The following is a 20561-nucleotide window of genomic DNA, read 5'->3' as shown; positions in this document are numbered from 1 at the left end:
CTCCCTCTCCCTCTCCCTCTTCCTCTCCTGCTACCCGCTCCCTCTCCCCACCCCTCCCCCTCTGCCTGTCTGCTTAACCACAGGAGCTGTACTGTTTATTCATGTAGCTATTGCCTTTGTGAACACTCAGGGACTGTGAGTTTGTGAATTTGTTGTAGAAGAAACTTCAGCTGATTGGTTCATTAGCATCAAACCCATGCTAGGTGCTCAGAATATGCTGTGAATTGGAGTTGCTGTGCCCCACAAAGTCACTGTGGGCATCTGTGCACTTCACTCACACAGTCACTCTGCTCTTGGGTGCCCTTTATCTTGCTTCAAGTTCAGTCATCACACTGACTGTCCGCCATCCCACCTCAACTGCTCACTCTTTCTGCCTCAGCTCAACTCCTACTTTCTCTAGAAGACTTCTCCAGAAAAATCCAAAGATTATGTCACATGTCACGATGTTATACCTTCAAAACATTCTTGACTCAGACTTCATTACCCTTGTTAGATGTTATGTGTGTTGGGGTGGTTATGTCAGTTTTTCTATTGGAAGCTCCAAAAGTGGGAACAATGCCAGTGTTCTTACTAATGGGTCCACCACTCTTCATCAAGGGTCACAGGCATGGCAAATATTGAGGTTTAAAGGAATAAATGAATAAATGGATATACGAATGAATGAATGCTGCCAAGAGGTAGGCCTTAAGAAGTTCTAAGCCCTTTCAGTGTGGTTATCTGTTTTTATTTGGTGGAACTATGGTGTATGCCTGCCTCTTGCAGTTTAAGCATTATAGATGTGGGTAACTTGGAAGCGGGTTGTCTTGTCTGACACCAGGCCATCCTGAAGACATCCTGAACCTTTTGTTCAATTTTTATCTCCTGCAACTGATACAGAAATAAAAAAAAAAAAAAAAATAGGGGATGGCCAAGCTGATCAGGCAGGATTCTCTGTTGAAGACAGGACAGTGGCTCCTGTATTTACTGGCTTACACAGGGTAGTCCTCTTTCATGACCTTACCTTGGGCTGTATTTCAGAGCAGTACATAGCAGTGCCTCCCACAAATGAATGTGCTGGTGGTTATGTGACACCCTCTTAGGTCTGGCCATGGAGTTTCTGTTGGTCGAGGCATTTCATAAGCATCATTAACCTCATTATGTCCAGTATTGCAAAATTAGTAAAGACATGAAAGTACCATGGAAAGATGTGTCCTTAAATGACCTGGTCTCAGATATGGTTATATCTTCTGTGTACCTATGGAGTTTACACACCTCCTGAATGCCTATAACATTTGATTCTGGACAGATGTGGTTTTGTCCACCAGGAAAAAAAAAAAAAACAACCCTATTATCCACACAAAGTTAAAAAAGATATAGGTCCTCTAGTCACACACGCTTCATCAGCAAGCCAGGGCACATAATTAATTGGCCAGAAGGCTCACTGGGATTAATTAGCAGTTGCATAGGAAGAGTTTAGCTCAGACTTCCAGTGCAGAGGATGGTGTTCTAGAATGACCAGTTCCTGGATTCCCAATTCAGCCCCTATCATGGGCGATCTCACTGTTCACTGATAATAGGACTGGGGGCTCTTGCCACCTCCGTGGGCCAGCACATGCACACCTGACTCACGCCAGCAGAGGGCAGCAGTGCGCTGTGTGTGTTCAATTTGCATTCCAAATTAGCAGATCCCTGAGGGACCTACAAAGAAAGGAAGTGGGTGCCCCAGGCCTAGGCTAATTTTCTCTGGGTGTTAATACTGGCCTGAATAATAGCAAACCCAGGCCTTTTGCAGTCCATTGAGTGTTGCTCTTCTCTTCTGCCATAGAGAAATGAATACACCACTAGGAACTGCCATCACAGACAGGAAGTAACTTTAATTAAATAGCGTGAAAGTTGAAAAGTTTTTACAGCTTGAATTTTTGCAAAAAAAAAGAAAAAAGAAAAAGAAAAAAGAAAGAAAAAAGAATGAAATATAACAATCTACAGTAGTTAAGTACTCTAACAATTGGACTGTACAGTGTGTGTCTATTGAAAACGTTTAATAAGAAGGTGAAAGATTTGTAGATTAAGAGATGAGTTCATAGAGCTGCATCCTACATTGTGAGGCCGAGCATGGCGTATGCATATCCAGTCATCCAGAGGCAGGGTTCTTCCCCCAAAACTGAAATCTGAATTGAATTCTCTACTCCGTCTTCTTTTAAAAAGCCATATTCTGTACTTAGGGGGCTAGACCTTAAAGGGACTTGAAAATAAGATTTTGTGTAGAAGAAAGTGGTTCCTAAAACCAGACTACTTCTCCATCAGCTAATCAAACAGAAGCAACAGAACACAATTGATACACATTTTCTTTTTAAAGGCTCTTTGGGCTTTCCAGTAAAGTTCTCACCACGGCACATGGCTAACAGATTGGTGGCGTCTTTTGTCAGGGTCTGAGCCGGACATCTCACCAGCTCACTGCTCCTTCCTTTGCAGACAGTTGTCTGGCTCACCAGACAAAATATGGCTTTAGACCTTAGACATCTTCAGGCCAGCGCTTACCACACGAATTCAGACGATCTTTCTGAGTACGGAGAAGCAATGCTAAACCTTGCTTATATTTTTCCAGTTTCTTTTTATTATTATTATTATTATCATCAGTTGTCATTATTATTATTTCTCACCATGAAAAATCAGCTTTCCTCCCTCCCCTCCCCTACCAGCCCCTCCCCAACTTCCCTCCCCTGCCCTCCCCAACCCATAAAAATCCGCACTCTGACAGTCTAGTGAAAACCATTGAAATCCATACGGGGCATGCACAGTCGCAGCATTGTTAATGTTCACTTGCTCTACTAGAAAAAGTAACATTGTCTTAAAGTAACAAAACAGTTCTTTTGTGCTTTTCGATTTCTTTTTTTTCTTCTTTTTCTTTTTTTTTTTCTTAGAATGTTAGTGATGGCTGACAGTTGGGGGGTGCACAGTACAATGTACAGGTGAAATGGATATGATTTGCATTGTTAAGGCATCCAATCTGCTGGTTTATATTTTATGTGAAAGACAGAGAATATACAAGCAGACTTAAGAAAGAAAGTATGTTCATTGATCTCTATGAAGTTTCTCCCCCAAATTTAATGCACAAAATGCGTCACTCCAAAGGGAGAGATTCCATGCATATTAATAGAGTAAAACAGCGTTTTTGTATGCTTCCAAAGCAAAGGATACATTATTTTTAAATCTACAGAACTAAATACTACAAGAATAATATGCTACTATTTTTTTGCCATATATTGGAAAAAACTTCTTAACTTACAAATAATACAAAAATAGACAATGGCTTTTGGGTGGAAATTAAAAAATGAAGCATGGTTTAAAACAATACTAAAAATACCTATAAATGAATTGTTTAAAAATCACATTGAAACAGCTAATACAACCATAGGCGACCAAACTATACTTGCGCACTGTTCACAAAGCAAACACACACAAAAAATAAACTGGGGGTGGGGGATGGGAGGAAGGAGAGAAAAGCAATGTACAAATTCCAAAGATAAATACATTATTTATATGGATATTTTACAAAATCTCCATTAAAACAAACAAACAGAAAGCCTTTGAATTAACTTTGCAAGTATTTGCAAGCTAAAGGTAGTGCGCTTTTTATTTCTTTGCAAAATATGCAGTAAAATTCTTCGCGTGTGTGAGATCGAAAATCTTAAGACATTAAAATGTATAAATAAAACAACAACTTTGGCAAAAAAAATCACAAAAGAAATCTACAGTATTTATAACTACATACAGAAACAGAAGGGCAAAGGTCAGCGGGAACACGCCCCCTCAGAGCCTCGCTGGCTGTCTTTGCTATGGATTCTTTAAGAACACTTCCCATTTGAAAGCAAAATTTCCCATAGAAAGCTGAGTTTGAAGCCTCACCCTTCCTCTCTCCCAGTTTCCTTTCACACTGAACTCCAAAGCACTTTACCTGTTGACTGAATTTATAACTTTCCAACCATGCGGGGTGTTGCGGGTACAGACCCGTGTGATTTGGGAGCCCGAACAGCATACCTACTTGCCTTTGTCGGTTTGCTTTGGGTTTTTGAGCCCGGATATAGAGTTAATATTTAGGATTCCAGCATGAGTAAGCTTGGATCACTTAACGGTGGAGTACGAGCGAGATTTTGGCTTGGTAAACCGGAGGGCATATGTGGAATTCTGTGCCTGGACTCTGTCCCGTGAAATCTTGAAGGAGATTCTCGCTCGGAACGTGTGCTGCTCCACTCTCAGAGGCGGCTGGCTTCGGGAGAGGTTGAAGTTAAGTAAAAGAATAAGATCGGGTTTAAAGATGCAGGGTTTTTGTTTTGTTTTGTTGTTTTGTTTTTGTTTGTTTTAAAACAATCTGTCTAGAGGCACTGGATTTTCTGAGTACAAGGGAAAATGTGATCATGTAATGTCGCTTGGTAACTTTCCAGGCTACATTTATTTACACAGTTACTTAAGACAACCATACAAAAGAGAGAAAGAAGCTTGCACTGCTAAGGGATGGCATGTTAAGTTAGATATTGAAAATGCACTGTCTGAGCTAACTACCGTTGATATGCTTTAAGGCGCTGAAGCCGACCCTTAGTTGTCTAAAAACTCTAACGGGCATTCCTATTCTGTTCCATACAAGCTCTTTTTTTTTTTTTAATTTATTTTTCCCTCTTTTTCTTTTTTTTTCTTTTTAGCTTTTTTGTAAATATCACCACTTCATTCTCCCCTTACATAGCTTTAAAAACATCATAAATTAAAACATGGAGTCTTATGTATAGTGGCCCTTGTGTGTAGCTTAATGGTTTATAAAAGACAAATGGTTGCAGAGTTAAGCTTAAGAAAAAAAATAAAGAAAAAGAAAACATGGGTTTGCTTTTTATCAATACAGAATAAATATATCCCCCAGATACTTGGGGGGTACAACTTTAACCAACACCCTGCTCTGGCAGATCCCCTTTCCAATTTCAGTATTTGCAAGGTCGGTGATTTTGTTTAAAAATCTGCAGTTATTGTGTGATTCCTCTTAAAAAGGCCTGAGTTAAAAGTTCCACTCTGGGACTCATGTCAGATTACTTTCGTAGCAGAATCCAACCTCTTCATTAATAAAATTCTTCAAGGCAATTCTTTCACATGGGAGGGACAATCATGCCAGATATCGCTACGGAGAGAAAAGACAGAAGTCAACGGTTTTGCATCCAAACATTTCACAAGGGAGGGAAGACACAATAATTAAAGAAAAACCCAACCCACACATGACAATGGTAATTGAATATTAACCAGACACCCTTGCATCTTTCTGGGAATGAATTGTGTCATAAAATATACATGTACCTTATTAAAAATTATATACATGTATATGTGTCTCTAACAGGGTATCCTAAACATTCCTCCAAATCTGACTTCAATTTTAAGACATAGCTGGAAAGTTGCATAGTTTGGATACCATTGGGAAAGTTGCAGCTTCAGCCTTTGCAAGATAGTGAGAATTCTCAGCTTGTCATTCTGCCTTCCCCCACCCCTCCCATCACATACAAAATATAAAATAAAGAAATGGTCCGCTGTAACTGCCAACAATTTCTGCAAACAGTCTCTCCTTATGTTCTGTATTAGCATGAAAATTAAGCAACAGAGCAACCATCTGAGGGCCTTCCCTTCAGCCCTAGCTGGAAAAGGATATGCCAGCCACAGCAGGCATTGTTCACAGGCAAAGCAGAGTCTGGAGGAACCATGGGGTCTGAGGAGAGAGCAGATCTGCCTGAAACTGTAGAATGCCTTTTCTACGCTCAGGATTTCTGGAATGATCTGAGCATGACCACTAGGGGAAAAAAAATAGCCTATGAAGGGCAGACCTGTTTTAAGTCAACCCAATTTTTATTTTAGAGTTTGGAGTTAGGAGGTGCATAGCCATGTTTAGGAAATTCTATCTCATGCCTGCCCACTTCCGGGTGCATTTCTCTGAGATGGCTAATTGTCTGCCTGACCCTCAGCCTCCATGGCTAGAATGTGAAGTGAACTGCGGCACTCAGGAGTTAGTGAACTAATTTAAATAGAAGTAGAGAGCCTGGGTCTAACCCCCAGGCAGGGTCTAACCCCCAGGCAGGGTAACTCTGCCTGTGAACCTACCATTTCTGCTTCTTGGAGCTAGCTGAAAGCACGATTAAACTTCTCTGGTCTGTGTTTGCCCCTACATCAAACAGACACCATTCCAATAGGGCATTCTTAACATAAAGAGTGTGAAAAATAGGGGTTTGCTGTAGGAAAGGCAGTGTGTAACTTGAAAATATACCAAGACAAGAGAGATGCCTGTGTAAAACCAAAGACATGGCTGTCTTTGGCTACCAATGATAACACAGAAAGAAAAAAAAAAGGCCTTTTCTTTCTTTTTATTGACAAATCTAAACTGCAGTGAATATTCTTGTTAGTGATTAATGCATGCATGGGGAAAGCAGACCTCTTTCCCTTCCTTTGTCTAAGCCATCATGCGTGAAAAATGTACCTTAAAAATAAGGGACCCCATTCGCACAGATGGACAGAAGTAGGCCAGGCCGTGTGCCCCCCCACAGTACTGTGGTTCCCCTACCCCAACCCCTGACATTTTAGATTCAATTAAAAGAAAAACCCAAAAGTATTTTGCCAAACACTTTTTCCGTTAATTTTTAAACCCATCTGTATTTGCAAGGAAATTCAATCCACATGTTTCTGATTCATTTACACGTAAATCATCCAAATGTTGTTTTGCAAGAGCCCCTTTGCAGTCCAAAAGCTCCTGGAGCCCTTTCCTAAACCCTCATAAGCCTTTCTTTCTTAGAAACAGGAAGTCGTCTTTTGCCAAATGCAGCCTGACTTAAGCCCCCCACCCCCGCCACCCAAGATTTGGGATCAGTTGGAAAAGCAGTCCCCTTAAGAGCTGAGTGAGCTCTAGATTTCACTCAGGGGTGGAGGGTGGGGGGCTTAGTATTTAAACCCTGGGCCTTAACTTGAGAGTTCCAGATGCCGCTGCAGCGTCATGTACAAAGATTGGCAGCTGTGGGGAGGGGAGGGGGTCCCTCAGTGTGCTGGCTCAGTGTGACTTTGGGTCCTTAAGCATGTGCCAGGTGGATCCTCTACCCTTATTATAGATAGCAGGAAGAAAAGCCTAGAGAGCAGGAAGGTAAAACCAGTAGCCAATGAAACTACTCTCTCTTCCTTTCTACTAAATAAATAAATAAATAAATAAACAAATAAACAAATAAAATAAAATAAAAAAATACTATGTTCCTGGTATGGAAGGGCAGTCTCTGTCCTGTCCTAGGTCAGCTCAGGAAGTGTCAATATGACCTAAAGTGAAGTAGAAAGCTGACAAACCTTCTATTTTAGCCCATGGATTCTTAGATCTGTCCATTGTAGCCTAGATGGACACTTAACATCTGGGCCCTATGAAAACATCCTATGAGGATAGCATGAATTTAAAAAAAAAAAAGATTAAAATAATGTTTTGTTACTTGAATAATTTCTTAGGTTGATTAGATTATACTTGAATAATTTCTTAGTTTGATTAGATTAAGTTTCTTCATAGGTTTTCATTAAAAGTTCTCCTCCAAGTACACCTCATGGTTTGATAGTTGTAAACCCCATAGCCTTGGGAGACTCAGCCAGCACTTGAGTGAGCAGTGCCCTGGACAGGAATGGAGGGGATGTGGTAGAAGGCATGCTGGGACAGTACAGGCCCTTCAAAGAATTTAGAGTTGTAGAAGTTTTCAAACATGATTTCCCAGCTTATAAATGTTTGCAAATAGCTGGTGTTAAGATCACATATACTTAAGAGGCACTATGGGATGAACATGACTGGTACCCACCCTGCCAACTCTTCTAGGCCAGCTCCCAGAATCCAAGCCTATCACCCTTTAAGCAAACCGTGCAGTTACTTCTTCACAAGTTCACGTAAAGGGTTACTGCACCCTACACGTTTCTTACACAACAAAATGCTAGCCGTTTGTGGCCTGAGTCTAGGCACCTCAAGAGAAACCTCACTGCGTGACTACATGACAATCCTGGGTCTAGAAACTGTTTTTCTATCTATGCTGCAATCTGAAAATTAATTATGTGGGTGAAAGGGATGGGCATTGGAGGCTTGGAATGTCCCCAAAGTACTGCTGGAGTACTCACTTGCCTACGCAGAGCTGGGGCTGATTCCCATGAGACTCCACATTCCCCAGGCTGTGTGCCAAGACATCATCACAAGACCACAGTTGCTCTGCCATGGTCCCCAGTGCTGGGTGATTGGGTGATCATGTTTTCTAAGGGGAACCCCAAAAAACCACATGCTGGAAGGCAATTTAATGCATCTTAAAGGTTCCCTATCTTGGTAAGAACTAAGACATTGGTTGAAAGCTCCACAGAGTTGGGAGAGACTAAGGATGTAATCTTTCCCCAAACTACCTCAGGTATAAGAATCAGGGGCTCATCAGGTGTGGAATGAAGCAAGACCTTCTGCAGACTGGATGTGGAGAGAAGAGCGGAGGGGAGGGAGAGGAAGGGAGAGGGGGAAAGAAAGGGAGAGAGGAGGGGGGAGGGAGAGGGAGATGGGGGGAAACCGTTCTGTAAGAGTTGCTACTAAAGCATGTAATATTTGGAGTCAAGAACAACCTTAGTGTCAACAAAGTATAAGGGGTGGGGCTACTACGATTACTACTTCACAAAACCTCCCTGATCTTCTTATCTTAGTTAGTGGACATTTTGGTGGCATGTGATGGTTCTGTCCCAACTCTGAAGTCCTCATGTAGGACCTAGGCTCTCAGGGACAACTGTTTTAGAAGGAAAAAGACATTTCTTTCCATGGGCAAAAGCTGAATAAAGCTGGTGACTCAAGCCTTTGGGCTTCAAAGTCAGTCTTCCCCAGGAGTCTATGCTTAAGAGTTATCTGTGACTTCATGGAGATAAGAATGGGTGGAGCCTTCTCTGCATGTTTGTCAGTCAGTCCAGAGGGCAGCTGCAGTTTCCAGAGTTTTTACACATGGCATTAATTGGGCTTAGTACTTGGGAAGAGCTCTGCAGGCAAATGCCTTTAGCAAGCAAGATGGACAGTTGGCTCTGTACATCCATGGACTCAGCATCTGCACATTTGCTAATCACAGATCAGCAATGTGAGGAAGGGCCTTATATTAAGCAGAATGAGTTGGACTCAGAAAATCAGGTACCACCATCCTCACTTATACGTACAGGCTACAAAGCTGATCTCCCAGAAGAAGAGACTAGGATGCTGTTGCCATAGCTGGGAAGTGGGGCAGAGAGGAATGGCAAAAAGATAGCCAATGGGTACAGTGGACAGGTGACTAGGAGGACAGGTAACTTCTAATAGCACAGGAGTCCAACTGACAGCAGCCAACCAGGTGTTTCAAAATTGCTACTAGAGAGAATTTACTTTCCTTATAAAGAAATGATAAGTTTCCCAGGTAACACATAAAGTAACGCATTGCTTATAGAAACACTCTTGGCACAGGCACTTCTCAGCTTAAAACAATGCTCTTCCTGGGCTGGAATACCTAGTTACTTTTCATGGGAGAAACAGTTGAAAGGCAGCTAGCCTATGAAATGACCCGATTCTGCTTCATGCTACTTGCCTCTGCAGTCCATGGCTGGGAGCCAGCCTCTCTTGGGTAGATCTGTCTCACTAACCTGGGTGTTATGTCTTTCCAAATATAGAGAAGTTGCTTTTCAAACTTGTTAGGCCATGTTCCTCTACATGGACACAACCTGGTGGCTCAAACCTAATATGGCAAAGCAGCCTGACGGTTGAACAGAGTTGAGGGGATGCTTGGGGTTCATCTGTCTGCTAATTAAGTGACTGGAAAAGCCATCTCAGCTCCCTGTCTCCATGTCCTCAGCTCTACAGTGGATGAAATGAGCAGCCACTTAAAAGAGCACAAGGGAGCTTTGTGTCAGGGCATAAGCCAGGCTGGGAGCAAGCCTTCCTTCCTACACAGCTGGGCTCTCCATTCTCACCACCACACCCAGTCATGGTGCAGATCTCCTGCTGACAGAGGTGTGGTGAAGGAGCAGGCTTTAACAAAATTGAGGACGTTCAACTAACAGTCATAGTCGGGAGGTAAATAGGTTCTTAAAAAATATAAATGGTCCAAAAGTGTGTGACATCTAGTCTTGTTTACATGGTCAATTTGCTTGTACAACTCTTCTCTAGGCACTTGTCTTGTCTGAAATGAATGATTGAAGTTCTGAACTGGGTAAGTCAAAGTGAAGTGTCCTACTATTGGATGGACAGGCAGAGGAAGCACAGAGCGATGCTGAGATCCTTGACCCATCTCCAGAGCCCATCGGAGTCTCTTCCATGGGAAAAGAGAACGGCCAAAACTGAAAGATGAGATGAAGCATGTCTGAAAGTCCACTGTCAGAAGATTATACTTCCCAGTGGACACTCTAAATTTCTGAACAATACCAGTGTAGATGGCATCCCTATGACTAGGTCTGCCTGCCCTGCTGGAGAGAACATAGAGAGGGTGAGAGTGCAGGTTCCAGGGTGGCCCTTTGTGAATGCAGGCTGGAGGGAGGAAGAGACCAGAGAAGTAGCTTAAGGAAAGTGGTCTTGGTTAATTTAACTTTCCTTTCTCCAGTCACTTTTCCAATGGTGTCACATCTTCAAAGTGTAGGTATTTAGCACATGACAGCACTGGGAGAACCAAAGAGCATGGGGTTATAGGAGAGTTCAGCAATAGTGTCCCATCGGGGATGCGTCCCCCTAGATGGTAAAGGCAGGGCTATGTGTTGCAGTATGCCTGGGTCATACCCCATGCCTTCTAAGTTCAACACCTCTCTACTGGTTACCTCTGTCCTCCCTTACATCTTGTTCCTGATATCAACTATAAATGTGTTGGCTGGTGGTCCTGGATTCTGAGCAAGCCATGGTGAGCAAGTTCATTAGCAAGATTCTTCTATGGCCTCTGAATCAGCTCCTGCCTCCAGGTTCCTGCTGTTCAAGTTCCTGACTTCCTGACTTTTGTGTATATGTGTGTGTGTGTGTGTGTGTGTGTGTGTGTGTGTGTGTGTGTGTGTGTGATGATAACTTCTTAGTTGTGTGGAAGTATAAGCTGACTAAATCCTTTCTTCCCCAAGCTGCTTAGGTCATGGTGTCTCATTAGATCAATAGTAACCCCAACTAAGAAACTAACCAAAGTTGATATTGTCAGCTTAAGAATTATAACCTAACCCTCTCCACATGTCTCATCATTACTTCACTCTGTATGAGGGTTTACTTGTTCTAGCTGGGGGGATAATTGGGGGGCATTTATTTTTAGCTGATAGAGAATAAAGTTGGCATGAATGAGAGGGTACAGTGTATTTCCTAGACTGTCTACCTGGCCTGATGTCGTTCCAGAGTAAAGTACTTCCCACTTTTCTTTTAGACTTGTAATGGTATGTCTTATTGATGGCAAGTTATTCTAGGCACTGACTTTGCTGTGCCAAGTAATCTATCTACAGGTTCTGAGGAGTGTTCTTTAAAAATTCTGCCAGAGGTGGAGAGGCACAAAGATGTGGTTGCTCAGTATTTGGGGTTGTACCATTTAGGTCCAGTCTTGACTCCAATGTGTCTTCACTATGCCCTTTAAGTGACCTAAGCTTAACTGTGCCCTCTATACATTGAGGGTAGAACTGAGCTCTGAAGGTCTTGGGAGAACTGGTATGTGCTTACTTCAGCAGAAAGTACCCAGGACGTAATATGTGTCTATCTGTTAAACAGGGCATACACTTCCATATGAGAAATAAAGCTGGTAAATCCCAGGTGTGTCTTTGCCCTTCTGACTATTCTATGGTCTCCACAGTTGCCCTCTGCAAGTGATGGGCTAGCCATGGAAGCCAGGCTCTGTGATGAGTGGTGCAGGGCAGGGATTACTAAGGCAGAATCCTGTGGTTTTCGTTCACCTCTACCTCCACTGTCTGCCCGATGTCTGTGGCCTGTATTTACCCTCCCTAAGCTCGGTCACCAGGTACTGTACCGATCTAATGGCCCCCATACGTTATCAGGACATGGTAGGGATTAAATAAATAAAGCTGCTCTGTGCTTCGTGAAGCACCTGGCATACTGTTTAGTGCTCAATAGATGGTGGTTGATTATTTTATTGATCTTATTTCCCTGCAACCTGTCTTGGGAATCTGGGATACATTCTTGGAAAGTGTTAGGTTCTACAAAGAGATGAATTTTTGGCCCGATCTTGATGCCAATGACTGTCGCACACCAGATGGGAGGAGTTAAGCAATATTACAACCTCTCTCCACCTTGAGTTTTCTCATCTGTAAGGTAGGGACTGTGAGCATCTGTGTCATCATCCTGCTGTGAGGGACACATGAGGTCCCAGAGTCTGATACCATTCATGGAGCCAAGCATATGAAAAGAATGTGAGAAAAAAATCGGCACGTTTTTAAAGTTGGATTTTTCTTTTCTTCCCTCAATGAAAACCTAATGGTCCTGACACTTCCCACACTTCATGGTGGAAAGAAGACTCTATGGCTTTAATATGAACCAGAATATCCCAGTGGTTTTCAAGGGGTCTGATGTTTGTTATACTGGTCCCTTAACCTTGGGCTCTGAATGGACTGCAGCTGTCCCCTCTCTGCCACATCTTTACACAGTCTCATCCTGACACAAGCTACAAGAAGAGAAGGCTGAGTGACCTACTTCAGGGGAAGGCCTGTCCCAGGAGAGACTCTGCCATGAAGAACAGGATAGTATCTAAAAACACCGGTCGGATAAAGGCAACAACAAAGAATGAGAAGGAACAAAAGAGAAATGGTGGCATTAGTAAATGGCTATAGTGCTCTCCAGCAAGTCCTGAGCTGGGAGCTGGGGCAGAGTTCCTGATGCAGGAAGGAAGATGCTACAGATGCAGAGGAGGCACGGACAGGGCGAGTAGTGGCTGAGACAGGGGACAATGAACATAAAGGCAAAGAGGAGCTAGGGCAGAGAGAAGCCTGTAGGCCCAGGGGCTAACACCCATCTCCACCCCCACCCCCCCACTCACAGCAACAGTGAGACGCCTGCTTCAGACCTCGGAGACTTACCTTGCAGGCTGTTCCCATTGGTGCTGGTGCAGGTGGGAGGTGGGGAGGTCTGGGGTCTGACAACTGGTGCAAAAGCACTCTTCTGCTTCACGGCAGAGACCATGTTGGCTGGTGAGAAGGAGAAGATGCCGGAGGAGCTGCTGCAGTTGGAGGGGAGGCTCGTAGATGAGGCCATGGTGGGGCTGGATGGCACAACTGAGGGTTACAATGACAGAAGAGAGTCACATCCAGAGACAAGGAGGTTTGCAAGAGATCTGACCTGGCTACTCTGTTGTCGACTATTCTCGGGCAAGACCCTCCCCTAAACTCTCAGGATCTCACCACCCCTAATTTCATCACTTGGTACTTATCATGTGCTACCTTCAAGTTAGTAACCTTCATGATTTTATTGTGGGCTTATTGCATGCCCAGTAATATGCTAGTCGCCGGTGTCACGGGGGATTTCCAGGGGTGCGGCTGTGATCTCTTTCACTCAGTCTAATAGAGCCCAACACGTGGAGCATGGTGTGGAAAGAAATACAGAGCCTCCATCCTTTGATTTTATTTTTTTCAGACAAGAAGGCAAAAGCCTAATCCTTTCTTATCAAGGATAGCACAGCACAGGAGGGTCAGGGTAAAGGCAGCCATCTCTGGAGAGGCAGAAGTAACATCGGAGAGGGGAGGACTTTATAAAGAGCTGTCAGGGAAAGTCTTCCAGCTCTGGCTTAAATAAGGCGTTAACATAGCACGTGGGGATGGAGGAGATGGGGAGAGGCTAGTTTGAGTGGATTCAATCACCAATGAAGGGATGGGACTTGTAAAGAAAAAGGGGAAATGGAAGCACCATGACTTTAGACTGAGGCAGGTGGTAGTGTGCATAAGCCCCCCTTTATCTCCAAGAGGTTATAGGGTCTGGATATGGCTGGGCCTAGGATGCTCAAAAACCGCTACATGCAGCATCGGTGGAAAACATAACTATAAATCCAAGTTCCAAATTCTCTATGCTCACTTCCCATGGAGCCTTCTCCCAGTGTTTGTGAGGTGAGCAGGGAGTTCTGATTCGTCTGGCAGTAGTGGGGACTCAGATAATCCATGCTGAGAAAACTTTGGCCATCCTGGTTACTTCAGCAGACAGTGTCGAGGCCATTGTTTTCATGTACACTGTTCCTTTGCCTCTATGTCGTAGGTATTCCTGGGTACTATATCATTTATGTCACTTAATAAACATCTCATATTTCTTTGTGAGGCACAAGATTCTTCACATCTTTTCATCTTGTCAGTTGACAGAATGACATAAGGCCAGGGGATTAAGACATCTTTTTAAATACATGACAAATTGGAACTGAAGACATCATTGAGAAAATAGCCACAGTGAATACTACGTATACATAGTATATTTTTTCACTGTGTCCCCTGCAAAGGAATCATCCACAGAGGAAAAATGTTACCAGGTCTGAAGAGTAGTCTGGGCCTGGCTGGTGCTTGGCCTCTTAGCTTTGGAAAGTTGGTGATCTGGGGACCAAGTCAGTCATAGGCAGGGATAACCATTAGGGGGAGATGACTCTTTATCATCAGGCCAAGTTAGCATGGGTCCAATGGGCACAGTGCTTACTAGAGGAGAATGGAGAGGCCTCAGCCACACCTCAGAGTTCTCCCCAGCATTTGCTAGACCGTACTTTTTTCTTTTAATGAGACCAGCATTTTTATCCATCTCTTAGGATTTGTAAATGCGGGAATGTGCTCAATAATAACACCCATTTAAATTGCAAAATTCCTGCACTGGAGGTTTGATTTTTAAATATTCTTAGACTTGAAATCCTGCTGGCTCACCAAGGAAGGCAATTAATCTCGTTGGCAAATGCGATCATTATGTGTATTTAGAGGTGGGGAGTTTGGGGGGGCAGTTAACAAGAAAGGGGTAAAATATAGTGGAGCACTGCCATTTGTTATGACATTATTAGTTACCAGCAGCCACGCCACAAAATGTGTTCAGCTATAGAATGTCTTATTTTATTTTTTTATTTTGTTGGAATTTTTCAACATGAGTGGTTTATGAATAATTAAATATTACAGAGGCAAATATTCAAATCAGCTGGGCTCTGTGTTTATTGTTTTATTTTCATTTATGCAGATAAAACCATCCCATCTGAGGGCCTATTTGGGAATTTAATACTGTATTTGTGAGCACTGAGGAAATCAATTAATGGAAATTAAATGTTCAAAGTTTCTCAGACTGACAGATGTGATCTCAGGCAGAAGTCATTGGGTGTCCTCACAGGCTTGGGAAGGTGAACAACCCCAGCCCCTAAATTGAATCACTACCATATAGCAATTAGCTTATTGATTTAATTAAGAATGCCACCTTTTAATTTTCAGGTCATGATTGAAACATTTTCTGATTGAGTAGCTGGGAGAACGCTGAGGGATAGATCTTCAATAAATCAAAACGTAATGTGAAACCGACCCCAGTGTTGGCTGGTAAACTGATTTGGTACATGCAGACTATCTAGAAAATTTTAAATGTTCTACAAATAACGAATACAGTAGAAATAAAAATAGAGTACATCCTGAGCAGAAAATTCCCTCAGCTACAACTCAGGGCCAGGATGATCTGCTCACCTTCGAGTTGTTAGCCACAAACTACACTCAGTAAAGAGCCAGCATTGCTTTCTACACTTTGAGCTAAGATTCATGAATATTCTTTCATTAGACAACACACTCTTGTTTCTCCATAAATGTCTCCGCATCTAACCACATTTGTCTACATCTGAAGAACTCTCCACAGTGTTCCAGATGAACTTGGCCATCTATGGAAAGGTCCTCAGAGGGAGAGCAATAAGGTTGTGGAGAAAGAGCCTGTGACATTTTATAGAGGGAAATGCCAGTTTGCTGAGTCTCCTTAGATGCATGTATTTATATATAAAGATGCCAATTTGCTTCATTCTTTAGATACAATTGAAGTATTGTACCCAAACAAATCCTTTAAGCTAAACTTCCTTAAGGTAGGAATAGGGTACCCAGGAATATTCACATTTATACACACTCTGTGTGTGTGTGTGTGTGTGTGTGTGTGTGTGTGTGTGTGTATGTAAGGATGTTTTATCTTGCCAGATTTTTGTGAAAAACATACATTTGGATCTGTTTTTATCTTTTTATTAGTATATTATGCATAAAAAACCCAGAAACATCAGCAAACAAGTTCTATTATTTAAGGAGGGGAGTCTATTGTTGCAGCATCAGGATAGTGACTTAGATTTCCAAATACCTCTCTCCTGTACCAAGCCCGAGGACCAGATTCTGGCAAACACCATCTTCCCCCTGCTCCCCCAATGCAGGTGAAGGTGTGGTTCAGATACTTCTCCTCTTAAGGATGGGAATGAGGAGACATGGAATGGATATGAACTTACTCAGGGGCCTTCAGTGAGTCACTACTAGAAGTGGGTGGTAACCCCCTTGCCATCTGACCACAAGCACGCATTCTTGCAATGGCCATTAGTTTTGTGCCAAGGTGAGACTGCAGAGATCTCTGCTAGAGCGGATGGTACTCAAGTATTGAGGGTAGCTGGCTTGGAGGGGGCTTCGAGGCTCAGACCACCCATGCCCAGCTGGCCGCTCTGCATGATACTAAGCTCTGCAAAGGACACATACAAGTCTTGAGACATATATCTACTTACTGGCATAGGGTGAGTTGGCAGCTGAGCCATTGAGAAAGGTTGGGGAGCCGCCCAAATTGGACATGGCGGCAGAGCCATAGCCGTTCATGCTTGTGGTGACTGAGTTATAGTTGGTCTGCTGTGGGGTGGTGCTCGGCACATAGCCATGTGGTGACACGCTGCTTGAATTGCGGGTGAAACCTGAAAAGTGAGGGACAAACCGGGGTGAGGGTAGCATTCAGATGGTGCAGTCCTGGGAGACCTGGGGTATACGGGAGGAACATCTCCATCACTGCGACCGAGAGGGAAAAGACCTGATGATTCATGTGCATGGGCTGGTCGTGCTATCTCTGTGATTAAAATGGGAAGCTAGCAAAGACACATTTCTTAGGAGATCATAAATACTTAGCAGGCCTGTGAGAAGTGGCAATGCAGGGCCTATAAATTATCATTTGGGAGCAGGAATAAATCCCAATCTAAGAGATGTTCCCCCGAGTTAACAGGTCCCTCTTCCCTGGGCAAGAATGATGTGTTGTGGCCTATGAGAACTTTAATTCCATCCCTCTTTGTGATCTGTCACTCATGATTTATGGTTAAAAGTTGGATGGAGAGATGGCTGAATGCATGCATGCATTCTTTCTAGCCCCCTACTAGGTCTCCAGATGTGAAACTAGAAACAAACTTCTATAATAATATTTGACATACACAAGTGAAGAATTTCCTCTTTTAGAAGAAAATAGTTGATTTTTTTTTCTTTTCTTTTTCTTTTTCTTCTTTTTTAATGGTGGGAGGGACAGGAGCTTGCCTTTGTCAAGGGGCAGGGGAAATGGAAGATAGGGAAATAGTAGGGATTCTGACCTTGATTGGTGGCTTGTGATGCCTCAGAGACATTCACAGCTAGTTGTCCACTGAAGGAGTTCACACCCATCATCCCTGCATGGACCGAAGTGTTAGCAAGGGCTGGGAGCTGGTTGTGGTTTCGAGGGACACTGTATAGAGCCTCTGCAATGTCGGCAGCTCTCTTCAGGATAATCTCCTGAAAAGTCAAAGGCGCATCTTTGTTAGCTACCCTAAATCATGCTCCCAATAACCTTTGTGTACCTCTTCTCTGGCATATTCTTTGCTCAGAGCCTTAAGTGGTCAACTGTATTCCTTTCAATATCCCAGCTGCCACATCTATGAGGTCAAGCTTCCTGACCACATCGTAGTTGGGGAAACTGAGGTTATGAAAGGCAAAGTACTAACTCATAACATTCACTTCTTTAAAGGCAGAGCTGGACCCAGAATGCCATTTGCTTGACACTGAAGCCTATTGCTGTCAGTATACGACAGTATTGTGAGACTTCCCTTCTCCTGCCTACATAGGAACTTAGAGTGGTCAATTCATGTCCCCTGGTGCCACGCAGGGAAACCAGCATCTGAGGATTAGTATAACTGCTTTGTGAGTAGTGAACTCTGGAGGGGTGGGGAAGGAATGAGATTGGCTAGACTCAGTTTCCCAAGCATCTTCCATTCCTTGCATGCCATTGCTCATGAAGCAAGAATGGTACACTACTGGGGTCTCGTATATTTAGGGGAAGAAATTAAATCTTTCCTTCTCAGTCAAGATTCATTTTTAAACAGAGCACTTTTCCAGAAAGGCAAATGATTCAATAGAAAAGGAAATGGAAGTTTTACAAAAACAAGAAAGTCTGTACAGGTCTGTGACATGTCACATGTCAGATCCTTACATTCTTCACACATGAATATTGCTTTCATAGTCTTTTTTTTTTTTAAGAATGCTTTATCATAGAATAAGGACTCTGATATTTTTTTTATTATTGAATGGGCAAGCATTTCATTAAGTTTGAGACCTGGAACACTCACCTGGTTGTTGTGGGGCATCCCATACAGGGCTTCAACCAGATCCGCAGCCCTTTTAAGGATTACTTCCTGTCAAGAAAAAAAATAGATTGTAAGCTTCTGAAGGATAGCAAGTGTCCTTATCTTTCACATGACAATATCTCCATCCTTCTGGCCATCCTTTGCCAAGGGACAGTTGTAAAAACAGTAGCTTAGGGACCCCTAAAATGGTGTTAAGTCACCAGTGCATCAACATAATTGAGTCAAGAGCTGAAAATCATTGGTACTGCAAGATAAAACATATCACTCAATCATCGGCCATAGGCATGATAAAGCACTCATATGTTTATTGCTGAATACAATTGCATGGTCATTTACTAGATTACTATAATCAATACCATTCAGCACATGGTATGAATCTCTAAAATGTGTTTATTTTGTACTTAATTGCTTATTCCAGAAACCATGACCTTATCAGATGGGTCATTTTTGAGGAATTTCCAATCAATGAATCTCCAGCCACTAAAGAAACATGTAGCCTTAAGCTTCTTTTGTTTGTCTCTCTTGTATGACAAAGACATAGGAAGCTCACATATTGAAGGAATATAATGTTGGTCAAAGACTCTTGCATAAGAATTCTGTTGTCTCTAGAAGCCCCCACTGTGCCAGCATTCATGACTCATAGCCTTTATTTATTGTACTACAATTCTTTGCTATTTCTGTAGTGTTTCTGTTTCTTTTCTCTTGCTCATCCATTCTCCTTCTAGGCTAATGCTTTACTATTCATTAAGGTCAAAGAAAAAATAACTCCCTCTTTTTAGTAAGTTAGCCTTCTGCATTGGCTTGCATGGGTCACTACAAAAACACACATTTGGACATGTACAAGTCATTCTTAAAAGGGGAAGTCAGCAAAGAACCACATCCAAGAATGAAAGGCAGAGAGGTGACTTATCAGATCTGTTTACTGTAGTCCAGTGTTGATAAAGGTGCAAATGGATGTATAACTTTAAAATCGGATGCCTTGGAACCCGAATGGGAAGGCAGTGCTGTTTGAATTTCATACACTCCAGACACTGATCAGAAAATAGGGCTATAATTACATTCATTTCGCTGTCACTGTAGCCTCTTCAAAAATCCTCGAACAACTCTTTAAATGACAAGCTTTTAGATATATATTAGCATTTTTCAACTCTCCACAATATAAGATAAAACAGTTGTCATAGCGCAATAACTACTTACCACATATGTAATGTCCTAAATTCAAAAATGAGATAGAGGAGGAGTTTCCAATTCTTGTTAAACATTGATGCTTGCCTTAAGTTTCCAGAAATGCAGCCCTCTTTCTAAAACAATTTTTTTTCATGTACGGGGTAGAATCAGAATATAATCAATGGATCTTGAGCCAATGTATCTAAAATCATTTCTTGACTTTTTAATGCAAGCTGCATGATAATTCACCACTTTTTGTTTGCAGGAGTATCTGACCACAGTGGTTAATAATTGACCAGGGCATGGGTACACTAAACCCTATCCCCAGCTCAAATTCAGCTAGTGCTGCTTCCATCAGAACCTTGTGGCTTTATCTGGCTCTGAGTAAAAGATTAAAACAACTTAATCATTCATCAAGTATCAACTTAATTCATTCATCAAAAGATTCACCATCTCTGGGTCTATGGTCACATATATGTCCAAATGGATATTTATGCCGATGTTTGGGCCCCACTAGGAAAGCAGTTCTCTCTCTTTACATTTTTTTTTTTTTAAATACAGACCTCTTGTTTGTCAAACTCATGATGCAGTACATGATTCAAGTGATGAGTTTCAGCTCTGTAACACTGTAACTGGAAGTTGTAGCCACCCTTCTTATTTCCATTAATTGCACAAAATCAGGGAGTTCCGAAGGAATGCCAAAATCTTAGAAGATTTTGCAAATCTGAAAATTGCATTTTTTGATGACCAAGTAGTTTTTAGTGATACAACCAACCCGACCAGAGACTGATCACCATTTAACCATTTGAATATGAAGCACATAGATTTCTCTCCCTCACCCCAACA

The 20561-nt window shown here is 42.5% G+C and overlaps 1 protein-coding gene across 8 annotated transcripts in view; it reads right to left on the bottom strand.

The window, feature by feature from the left end:
• Positions 1 to 3058: 3058 nt before the first annotated feature.
• Positions 3059 to 20561, bottom strand: part of Ebf1 (EBF transcription factor 1) — a 392233-nt gene continuing 374730 nt past the window's right edge. For 4 of the 8 annotated variants that reach the window (XM_031353775.1, XM_031353776.1, XM_031353779.1 and 1 more), the window contains 5 exons: positions 18531 to 18596; positions 17523 to 17700; positions 16686 to 16865; positions 13033 to 13227; positions 3059 to 5140 (listed from right to left, as the gene is read on the bottom strand). In XM_031353775.1, the coding sequence (XP_031209635.1) occupies positions 5109 to 5140; positions 13033 to 13227; positions 16686 to 16865; positions 17523 to 17700; positions 18531 to 18596 (651 nt within the window). In that variant the 3' untranslated portion in view covers positions 3059 to 5108. The remainder of the gene's footprint in view (positions 5141 to 13032; positions 13228 to 16685; positions 16866 to 17522; positions 17701 to 18530; positions 18597 to 20561) is intronic. The other 4 variants (XM_031353777.1, XM_031353778.1, XM_031353773.1 and 1 more) reach the window with 3 other exon arrangements.

The sequence above is a fragment of the Mastomys coucha genome, unplaced genomic scaffold, assembly GCF_008632895.1.
Source record: "Mastomys coucha isolate ucsf_1 unplaced genomic scaffold, UCSF_Mcou_1 pScaffold5, whole genome shotgun sequence".
NCBI lineage: Eukaryota > Metazoa > Chordata > Mammalia > Rodentia > Muridae > Mastomys > Mastomys coucha.
Note: the sequence above shows the minus strand (reverse complement) of the source record. Positions and strands in the feature narration are given on the sequence as shown.